Source organism: Aotus nancymaae, unplaced genomic scaffold (genome assembly GCF_030222135.1).
Source record: "Aotus nancymaae isolate 86718 unplaced genomic scaffold, 86718_ANA_hifiasm-v0.15.2.pri h1tg000021l, whole genome shotgun sequence".
Taxonomy (NCBI): domain Eukaryota; kingdom Metazoa; phylum Chordata; class Mammalia; order Primates; family Aotidae; genus Aotus; species Aotus nancymaae.
Genome location: NW_026988433.1, coordinates 12945035 through 12956339, shown reverse-complemented (window position 1 = coordinate 12956339; position 11305 = coordinate 12945035). Strand labels below are relative to the sequence as shown.

The window sequence follows — 11305 nt, the reverse complement described above, 5'->3', positions numbered from 1 at the left end:
AAGAATCTGATTTGTTTCTTTTGTTAAATTTACCTTCCAAATTATTTTTATAGAATCCCCCTGGGGCTTGGTGAGCAGAGAATCAATAAACATGGGTTTTTCCCAGTTCTACCAACATGACCTCAGAGATGCTCCTTTCCATCTGTGCCTGAACTGAACTTTACTTTCATAAAATATGAAGGAAGCACTGATCACAGCGGCGGTCATATGCCTCCCTGCCCATGCACAGTGGAGACCATCCATGTGCTGGTGTACATAATACACTCAGTGTTTTGGAGAATCACACATAGTCATCATCATCATCATCATCATCTTACAGTTTCTCAAAAGAAATCTCATTCCCCAGCATCCCTGTTTCACTCCCACCATCCATGTATCCAGAACCTCCTTTGTGTGCCTGGCTCTATGCAAAGTGCAGTATGTCGTTCAAGGCAGGAGGCAAACGCAGTGAGACTGTGCTTATTGTCAAGGTGAGGGGATGCACTGAGAGGTTAAGGAACATGCTCTAGGTCACACATCTTAGTATTAAGCAGTGAAATTAAGGTTCCAACCTGTCTTGGAAGTCCTTGTGGCTCCACTATCCTACACTAGAACCTGAATGCGGTATCTACATTTCCTTCACAGTATTTTAGAACCTAGACCTTTTAAGTTAGATTGGTTCCTTTTTTTCCTCACTGAAGCAATTTGAGACAAATCCACACAGAGCCATACATTGAGGAGAAACATTCCTAACTGCCAATTGTGTTGTGTTTCAGAATCTGTCAAATAATGTCTCCAGTCCCTGCACCCAAAACCATAACTCTGCAGCCTCCCTGCCGCTCTCCCAAGTCCTCTGGCATCACAGTTCTGGACAAAGACAACGTACCTGCACGTCTAGTTCCTTGAAGGATTGTGTGAACCATGTATTAACAATACTCCCCCTTCTTAAAATCATCTTGCCGCCCATGATTCCTGAGGCTCCCAGAGTTAGGTGAAGGTTTGGGAATGCTCATTTTAGAACTTTTTCAGTTTTCTCTGGATTAGTTAAGGGCTTATGACTTTGTCACTATCAGACACAAGGAAGAGAAAGAGGGACAGTCTCCTCTGGAGGATCACTGCAAGTCTTTGAGAATAATCTGCTTTCTTTTTGAGACGGTTTCTCTCATTGCCCAGGATGGAGTATAATGGCATGATCTTGGCTCACCGCAGCCTCTGCCTCTGGGGTTCAAGCAATTCTCCTGCCTCAGCCTCCCCCAAGTAGCTGGGATTATGAGCATGAGGCACCACGCCAGGCTAATTTTGTATTTTTTTCAGTAGACATGGGGTTTCTCCATGTTGGTCAGGCTGGTCTTGAACTCCCTACCTCAGGTGATCCATCCACCTCGGCCTTCCAAAGTGCTGGGATTACAGGTGTAAGCCACCGCACCCAGCCTCAATCTGCTTTCTCTAAAGACTTTCCCAATCAGTGTCCTGTAAATGGAGTGAGGTCCTCCTCCCCACAGCCTGCAGAGCAGCTGAGTAGAGCCTGGCGGGGTGGCATCCCTGGCGAGGCGGCTGGAGCCATTCACCTAGTGTGCTGTACACATAGTCATTTCCTGTATGGACCTGGATGGGAAAGTTCTGGAGGCTCTGCTCTGGAGAATTGAAAAATACTGATGGCACCTAGCCAGCATAGGAGAGGTAAGAGAAAGGCTAAAAATGGATGTCTGGGGACAGACTGCCATTTATTAGCCATATGACCCTGGGCGAGTGATGTCTCTGTGCCTCAATTTCCTCCTCTGGAAAACAGTATTGAGAACTTGCTTCATAGAACTGTTAAGAGGATTAAATGATACCAAACCAAATGTCATCTGTTCTAAGTACCATTAACCCCTAGAGAGTAACTTTGACAACAATATTTAGAGCTTCTCTTCCAAATTCCTCATTGTACAAATGAGGAAACTGGCCCAGAGAGATCAGATGACTTGCCCAAGGTGAAACAGCTATCAGCCATCAGGACAAATAGCTTCTGCTTCTCTGCTGCTAATCTCAATGTCCCCCAAGATGCTTAAGTCTGGGCTGCTGTTCTCAGGATTGCTAGGACTTCGGGCTGACAAAGTCCTTTTAGGGGCTCCCCTGGCATGTCCACAATGGCTCTTCATGGCTCACTTCCTGGGAGCTCACACCCTCCTTCCAGACTCAGAGAATGCAACTCAATATGCTCTGGGAACCTTTGAGTCATCTCCTTCTGTCAGTCAACCTCCATCCATCTGAACAGAGAGCTCATCCTCCTCCAGTTTCTGGAACTGGAACCTGATTTTTTCCTTTGGATTTTGCTTAATGAGTGTCTGATACCTCTAAGTATGTCAGGTTCCTCTGCCAGTTGCAGAAAAGGGGCTAAAAGCCACAGGTGGATATCAGCATCTGATCCAAGACCCTGGAGGAAACAATGAAGATGGCCTCAGAGTTTTACAGGTTTCCCAGCCCATGCCCCTCAACAGGAACTTTTCCCGTATCTCCCCACAGCTGATCAATGGAGGGGACAGCCTGACGGACACATGCACTTCGCAGCTGGGAGGATGCTGCTGACCATCTGAATCCCAGAGGCAGATATGGCTACCAAAAGTTATAGCTATTGGCTGTTTTGGCTACGAGGACTCAGCTGACCTCTCAAGGTCCCTTCCAGCCCTGGGATTCTACAGTTACCTCGAGCCAGCTGACACCATGTCTGCTGCAAGAAAACAGGACTCATCAGAAGTGCCTTAGAGGTCACCTTGTCTTATTCATCAGAAGTGTTGAGTCACAAGCCTACTTTCTACCATGGCTACATTATTAATAACCAAAGTCTTGCTTTTTTTGGCATAGCATTTTTATACCTTTCATAAAGTGAGTTTGCTACCATCACTTTTTATTTCCTTTTACAGCTCAGGCCAGTAATTGTGACAGAGGTTTGTCCTGTATTGTGGCCAGGGTACAGACCAGAAGAACTTGCGTCACTAGCCCCAGTAGGGTGTGTGCCATCAGACAGAATGTGTGTGTCACGAGCCTTCTAAGAATCAGGAGGAAGGAAGTCATTCATAAAGGAGGCAGATGCTGAAATGCAACTTTGGTTTCCTCTTGCAAGTCCTTCAACTATAGGAATGTGGCTCTTTCTTATTCACAGAGGGGCTGGATTTCTCTTTACAACCTGAGTACCAGAAGCTCCCTACCTTTCCAAGTCAGAACAGAACAGGAAAGTGGCTAATTCAACCTTTTCATTCTGCACACTGAAGGAGATCACAGGTCTGGCTGCATGCCTCTCAAAACTCCACATCAGGACAGAGAAGTCTGGAGAGATGCTAAGCCTTCTGAAAGCAGGGGAGAGGGATGCCCAGAAATCAGAGAACTATGAATACTTACAAAAACAGCTGCAAACCTTTCCTTATTCCTGATGCAGGAAGCTTCATGTTTAATGGCTATTTGGAGATTTTTTAAAAATCTGCTTCTATCAAGATTAAATCAAAGCCTTTATTCAACATTTCTCTTTCAAACAGCCTGCACATAAACCTATACCCCTCCCTGGACTTGGGAACTGCCAGAGCTGTGGATCATTTTCATCTGACAGGGGTCAGATCCAACCAGGCCTCACAATATTGAAATGCCAAGCCAAGACACACCACACTGGGCAGACGTCCACCGTCTGTGCCCCACTCAGGACCTAGGCAAAAGGTTGGTAGCGCCAGCTCTCAAACCAGAGCTCAAGCACAGGAGAAGAGGAACCCGCAGTCTGACCCTGCTGTTATAGCTCCAGACCTAGCCATGCTAAGCTGGACAGTTCCTGGGCTGCCATTCGCTGAGGCGCATGCGTGTGCTTTTCCTTCTCTTCTCCACAGGAAAAGGTAAGAGATGGAGGAGGCAATTTTCAGTTGTGTGTGGGTTTGATTTAAGGCTTTGGCTGTGGTCTGCTGATATATTAAAATACTTTCTGGGAACGCCATCTTCCAAGCTCCCCATCGGAACAAATGTATTTTCAAAAATGAAAACATTGAGCAAAGATGTGGAGCGGCAACACTGCAGGCCCAGGCCCCTCATGTCAGGATGGTGTCGTCCACCTGCTCCGTGGAGTCGGCCTGGCTAGCCAGCTTCTTCAGGGACCTTCGGTTAACCTCGTTCAGCACCTCCAAACTGGCCACATCCAGGATCTTGGAGAGGGACTATGGGGAAGGATGAGCAGGAGGAAACATGGTCAGAAAATATAGCTGCCACATTCTCCAATCAGAGAAAGACAAAAATGAATGTTAACCCCAGAACCAGAGACACTGAGGTAGAATTTGACAAAATAGGGAATCAGATGGATCCAGGGAAAGCCTGTGAAAACACTCATCATGCTTTTGTTTTTCCCTTTTTCGTAGAGACAAGGTCTCACTATGTTGCTCGGGCTGGTCCTGAACTCCTGGGCTCCAGTGATCCTCCCACCTGGGCTTCCCAAAGTATTGGGATTACAGGTTCGAGTCACTGTACCCGGCCCCATCCTGCTTTTCATGAGACATGGCAGTGCGAGTTGCAGCTTTTGGGCTTTCAAGGCTGCTGGGGGCTGAGGACTTAGTGAAAAGGACTCTGGGTTTCCACTGGGCAGCTTTCCTTGGAAATGCTCCGTCTGTTTGGGTGTCATGTGAGATTTTATTTGAAGAAAGGGCCCTGCTCTGGAAAGACGTCTGAAAACCATAAGAATGTGTGTTTTTGGGTAGTAGGCCAGTCACCCAAATCTTAATCTGCTCCTGAAAGCTAGCACATTCGTGGTAGCAGAGAAGAGCCTGTGGTTTAAATATTTCTGTGCTGAAGAAGAGCTGAAAGACGAATGCTCACAGCATGCCCCAGCTCCCACCTGAAACACCTCTTCACCCTGCCGCATCTTGAGGAGGTTGACAATCGCCTGGTCGCTGTAGGCCCTGACCATGGTGTTCTTATCCTTGGTGTTGTCAAGAAGAGCCTTCAGGATGGGCTTGATGGCCTGGGGGTCCAGGGGAGGCAGCGGGTCCTTATTTGCCCACCAGATCATCTTCTCAGCCACCAGCCTGATGTCACTGGATGGGTTCTGCAGACACTGTGAAGAGAACCACAGACAGGCTTTTGGATAGGCAAATCCAGTCTGTTCCTCAAGGCAGCCCAGATGCCCAGCCTCAACACTCCCTATGGCGTGGACACTGACCCCACTGCTCCCGTGGGAGGGTGGCAGCGTGACTCAGCCCTGGCTCCCTGCACTCTCATCTCGTGCCACTCTCCCCTTGCTCACTACTCTCAGCCTGCACGCGTTTTTACTTCCTTGAACTGCCAGGCCTCGGGCCTGTGCCCTGGCTACTCCCACGCCCTAGGCTATGCTTGCCCTGGATCCTCCCTAGGTTAGCTCCTTCCCATCCTGCAGTCTCAGCTCCCATGTCATCATCCTTCAGAGATGCCCCCTGCCAACCTTATCTATATCAGGGTCCTTCCCATGGGCTCCAGGGGGTCTTGTATGGCTTGTTCATCTCTACACCTTCAGGGTAGTGCCAAGTGAACAGGCGGGTGCACACACGGAGAGAACAGTGGGATGCCATCACAGAGCGGGCTCAATGGAATCAGGCCCCTTAGAAACTCCGTGGGCTCCCGCTGCCGCAGGGGGAGGGAGTCACCCTTGGGAACCTCACTACTCAGGGCAAGGTCCATGCACAGCAGCACTGACACTGCATGAGACCTGGTTAGTCTCAGGCATGGCCGCGTCTCATTAAAATGCACTCTGGCTCTGATTTCTGTGCACAGTAACGCTTCAGAAGCATGCCATGTCACACGTGCCACAGGAGCCCTGCTGGCAGATTCCTTGGCTTTCCTAACTAGGGCCTGGCACACAGCACAATAACTACACCAAGAAGTGCTGGGCCAGGTGAAAAAGGGAGGCAGGAAGAGAGAGGTATTAAGATGGGAACCCAGGTCTATACCTAATTTTACAAAACTAGGGTGCCTAGAAAGAATGTCTAAAATAGCGATTCTTAACATGATTCAGAGTCACAGGTCAGTTTGAGAATCTGACAAAAAGTTGGGCTCTACTGCAGCGTAAGGTGCACATAGAAAACCCCCGTTCCATCCCTAAGGGTTCAGCCATCTCCTGGAGGCCGTCCACGGAGAAATAGCACACTAGTTGAGGGTGCATTGCTGGTGTTCTCCTCACAAGTCAGGTGTTAGGGGTCAGACACATTCTTGGCCCCCACTCACCTTAACGAACAGGCTGGAGAGTTTGGCCGGCAACTGCCCTCCACCTGTCTTGATGTGGTATCTCATGAGAAAGCCCATGCCCCGGACCCCGCTCACCGCAATGGGGATCTGTGGAGAACAGACAGCACTAGACAGGAGGCACCCCGCCCCTTCCCCAGAGCCAGGAGAAGCCCAGTCCCTAGTAATATCTGGGACCCTCCACCACATCACCCCTTACTAGGGACACCATGACAGCTCTCAGACAGGCGGCCCTGGCTGAGGCAGATGAGCAATCACTGTTTCCCAGGAACAGGGATCAAAGACCTGATACAGAAGGGGCATCTAGATTCCTCAACCCAAATTCCTTGGTTAGATGATGAAACTGGGGCCCAAAGTGATAAGTGCTGGTCCACAGGGACAGCGAGTTACCAAGAGGCATAAAATTAGATCCAAGCCTCTTAACCCCCAGTGTGGGGTCCGCCTGTGCTGTGTCCACAAGGCGCTGGCTATGGGATATGGAAGGACTGGTTGGGTGCCCAAATGCCTTACCCTGTCCGCCATGGCACTGCTCAGGATCATTTCTTGAACATCACTGCTGTATCTGCCGGCACAGAGTCTGCCAGGAGCCACGTTCACAGCCACGGAGAGTGCCAGGCTCCGACCATGCCGAACCATCCAGTCAATGCCAGACACGTCCGCTGGATGGAAGGACACAACTGGGGTCAACCGGTTTTACAGCATGGAGACTAGTATGCTGATTCAGAGCATGGGGAAAGCCCAGGCCATACTCATATGGACTTCCCTGCTATCTTAAGAGAAGCTCCCCAAAGCAGCACATTAAGCAAAGTAAGGAAAGCCTGCTCATGAACCACTCCAGGCTTACAGCTGTGTTCTTTGAGCAGAGATACTCAGGGCTACGGAACCACTGCAGACTCAATATTGTTTGTTTGTTTTAGAGATAGGGTCTTCCTCTGTTACCCAGGCTGGAGTACAGGGGCATGATCAAGGCTCACTGCAACCTCGAACTCCTGGGCTCAAGTAATCCTCCTGCCTCAGCCTCCTGAGTAGCTGGGACTATAGGTGAGTGCCACACCTGGCCTGGATTTTGCTTTGTAACTGCTGGATTCCCAAGGACAGGACAGTCCAGTTGCTAAAAGATCCTCTGAGGGAGGGAGAGAGATCTCTTTGCTAGGGCTGAGAGGCCCAGGTCCCTGAAGGGGAATTCTCCAGTGTACCTACCCAGCAAGCACTGCTGAAGAACAGCGCTAAGCTCCTCTTCAGTCAGAAAGGCACACAGTTCCCCCAGGCACCCGGCTGAGGAGATGCGAGTGTTGTCCTGACAGGCAAGAGAAGGGAGTGAGGGGTGCAGGCAACAGCACCAGCTCTGTGGGAACCAGGGCAGGCAGCTCTGGAGCCCAGATGGATGGCAATAAAGAAGGTGGAACAAACCAACTCAGGGACTCAAGATCCAGTCCCTTCCTCTAGGTAGTTGTGCTCCCCTGCCAGACTGGGACTGCCATTCACTGAAACTGCCACTGGTACAGAGTTAAACATTACACACCCAGCACTTCACTTAATTATAGAAAACTCCAGTGTGTATGCATATGGTAATCATCCTCGTAATAGCAGTAATAACTGTATTTACATAGCACCTTTCTTCTTAGGAAGGCTGAATGTTTCACGTTTATTATCTCAATTACTATCCACAGCCCTGTGAGGCAGAGAGGGGCAGGAGGGGAGGCACCTGCCCACAGCCACCAGGGAAGCTGGCTAAAGACAGCCACTCTGAGCTCCTTTCTCCCAGAGCTTGAGTCACCATGTGCCCAGAATGACCCCTGCTATTTCCCAACTGCACGAGTGCCCCACTGCCACCGAAATTACTTGGGTTCATCCTAGGAAGTCAAACTGAAGCCACTAATCAAGCCAAGGCAGATAAGGAAAGGCCAGCACTTCCTGTTCAGTTCAGAGCCAGGTACACAAGCGGCCCCGTGCTCCTCCCTAGCCAGCTAACTATGGAATACCAAGAGGGGATTTTAAGTTATGTGCCTTATTAGAGGTGCCAAGTAACATGTCCCCAAAGCAAACCACCAACCAGAGACTCAATAACCCAAAAAGCTAATGCCAAGCTGGCACCCTGAATGCCACCTTCAATCTGAGTGGAGGTTCAGAGGGTAAGAGGATGGGCTGCCAGCAGTCTGGGCCTCTGAGCTCGAAGTGGAAGTCCAGGTGCCAAGCTAAAGTTGGCTCTGACACCCACTCTCTCCAACTTCATTTATTTTAAGCTGCACTGTGGTGAAATGCAAATATGTTTCATTACTAACTTTTGCTTGTGCTGTCCATGATTCTGTAAAAGCCCTGACAGACTATGATCAAGATGGTACACTTTCCCATCTGTCCCCACAGAGAACGCTGGTACTGGGCTGGGTGCAATGGCTCATGTCTGTAATCCCAGCACTTTAGGAGGCCAAGGTGGGTGGTCAGAAGTTCAAGACCAGCCTGGCCAATATGGTGACACCCCGTATCTACTAAAAATACAAAAATTAGCCGGGCGTGGTGGCGCGTGCCTGTAGTTCCAGCTGCTCAGAAGGCTGAGGCAGAAGAATCACTTGAACCCAGGAGGCAGAGGTTGTTGCAGTGAGCCGAGATGGCACCACTGCACTCCAGCCTGGGTGACAGAGTGAGACTCCGTCTCGGGAAAAAAAAAAAAGAAGTCTGGGGCTGTAGTCAGACAGCCGGTGCCTGGAGACCAGAACTAGGCCCTTAGAGCCGTGGGAAGTGCAGCAGCAAGTGTGTGTGTGTATGTGTGGGGGGGTGCGGGAGGAGTTTGTGTGTGGGTGTGTGTACATGTGTATGTCAACAAAGTGTAAAACCATGTGAGCCCAAAGGCCCTCTCCTCCTAGATTAGCTCTACAAATGTAAATTAGGCCACAACAGAGGGCTGTCTGAAAAGGGAAACAGAAAATTCTTTTCCAAAGACTCAACTTCCTACTGGCCCTACAGTGCTGGCAGCCAAAGGGTACTTGACACATGCCTCCAGACTAGGTGAGGCTGATGGAACTGGGACAGAAGCAGGAGTCCAGAGCTTCTGGTTTGGACTCTACTACGTTCTGGGTATAGCCCTGACAAGTCTCTCCCTCTAAAACAGACCTCTAAGACCTCCCACCGGGATGCACCCTGGAAACCGCTGATCCCGCTACACACTAAGTTTCTTGAAGTCTGTGACCATGAGGCCCATGCATCTCTGGGACAGGTCTTTTAGCTCAGCAAATATTTCATGAACCTCTTCATTTTACAGAAGTGGAAAAGAGAGAGAAGCAGACAGAGAAAGTGATTTTTTTTTTTTGAGATGGAGTTTTGCTCTTGTTGCCCAGGCTGGAGTGCAGTGGTGTGATCTCAACTCACTGCAACCTCCGCCTCCCAGGTTCAAGCGATACTCCTACCTCGGCCTCCCAAGCAGCCAGGATTAAAGGCATCCACCACCACACCTGGCTAATTTTTGGTATTTTTAGTAGAGATGGGGTTTCACCATGTTGGGCAGGCTGTTCTCAAACTCCTGACCTCACGTGATCCGCCTGCCTGGGCCTCCCACAGTGCTGGGATTACAGGCATGAGCCACCACACCTGGCCAAGAAAGTGACTTCTTTAAGATCAGAGAGCAAATTGGTGAGAGGTCTGGGTCTCCACAAAGCTTACTTGCCTCATCTATAAAACAGAAATAACTAGCTGGGTACAGTGGCTCATGCCTGTAATCCCAGCACTTTGGGAGGCCAAGGCAGGTGGATCACCTGAGGTCAGGAGTTCGAGAACAGCCTGACCAACATGGTGAAACCCCATCTCTACTAAAAATACAAAACTTAGCTGGGCATGGTGGCGGGAACCTAGTAATCCCAGCTACTCAGAAGGCTTAGGCAGGAGAATCGCTTAAACCCAGGAAGTAGAGGTTGCAGTGAGCCGAGATCGCACCACTGTACTCCAGCCTGGGTGACAGAGCGAGACTCAGCCTCCAGATAAAAAAAAAACCAAACAAACAGAAATAACCAGTATCAACAATACCTGCCCCATTTCCCTCGAAACCTGAGGAAATGCTTGGTGAATCATACAGGGTGACAGAAATGTCAGGAATGCTTATTACTACTGAGCTGTACTGGGTTCTAACACAAAGCGAAGAACTCAGCCTAAGAAGGAGGAGAGAAACTAGTGGTACCACTAACCCTGGCAGCACCCGTACCTCATCGTGTCCCAGCATGCTCAGCAGGAGTGAGACAATGTTTTTCCGGATGACGGCATCCACTTTGGCCCCTGCTCCCTGAATCACAAACCTCAGGGCCTGCAGCATGGTGTCCCTGCAGAACCAATGAACTGACTTAGGCCCTGGGTGCCTCCACCACCACCCCTCCTGCCAGCACAGGCTCGGCCCAGAGGAACCCCTGGCCTCCTGGAGGCTGCAGTGCTCCCTCGCCAGCGCCGTACCTGACGCCTGGGTCCTCCATGGCGCGGATGCCGTTGAGCAGCTCTGTGAAGAGGGGATCCACCTTGATGTGGATGGAAATGAGCTTCCCCAGAGCATCTGCGGCCTTCAGGCGCACCCCCCGGTTGGAGTCCTGCAGGGCTTTGGTGAAAGTGGTCTGCAGCTGGGGCAGGAAGGGCTTCAGGGCAATCCCAACCTGTGGGAGGAACCCACATCCATGAAAGGCAGTTGTGGTGGACCCAAAGCCACAGTGTACCACAGGCATGAGAACAAACGACAATCCCAAACCACCACAGCGAGCCCGGTTCTCACACAGGGCTGGGGACAGACAGCCCATCAGAGGGGCCAAGCACAGACAGGTTTCGCTTGGCAGCCGTTGTCTGAGGGAGCTGTCTCGCAGCCTTGGCTGTGTTGGGTTTGGCTTAGTGGAGACCTGTCCATATCAATAAGTGACTCAAAACCTCCCCTGAATACATTAAAGAGCAGGGCAGACTGTCAGCAGTGTTGAAGCACAGTTCTAATGCCAAGACAGGGAAAGGGACTTGATGTGTACAGCAGACCCTATCTACTGAGCAACTGATAGTGGGATACGTACTCCACATTCAGCCCTCGAACAAACCTGTGAAACAAATGACCCTGCAGAGTCCTCCCTGCACAAATGTGCACCCACCTAAC

The 11305-nt window shown here is 50.3% G+C and overlaps 1 protein-coding gene across 1 annotated transcript in view; it reads right to left on the bottom strand.

Annotated features, from left to right (window-relative positions):
• Positions 1-3451: 3451 nt before the first annotated feature.
• The window catches only part of GCN1 (GCN1 activator of EIF2AK4), a 67346-nt gene continuing 59492 nt past the window's right edge, over positions 3452-11305 (bottom strand). Inside the window, exons 52-58 of the mRNA XM_064379729.1 lie at positions 10633-10826; positions 10391-10505; positions 7402-7498; positions 6712-6860; positions 6184-6291; positions 4823-5041; positions 3452-4151 (exon numbers count right to left, since the gene is read on the bottom strand). Coding sequence (XP_064235799.1) covers positions 4026-4151; positions 4823-5041; positions 6184-6291; positions 6712-6860; positions 7402-7498; positions 10391-10505; positions 10633-10826 — 1008 coding nt within the window. The 3' untranslated portion in view covers positions 3452-4025. The remainder of the gene's footprint in view (positions 4152-4822; positions 5042-6183; positions 6292-6711; positions 6861-7401; positions 7499-10390; positions 10506-10632; positions 10827-11305) is intronic.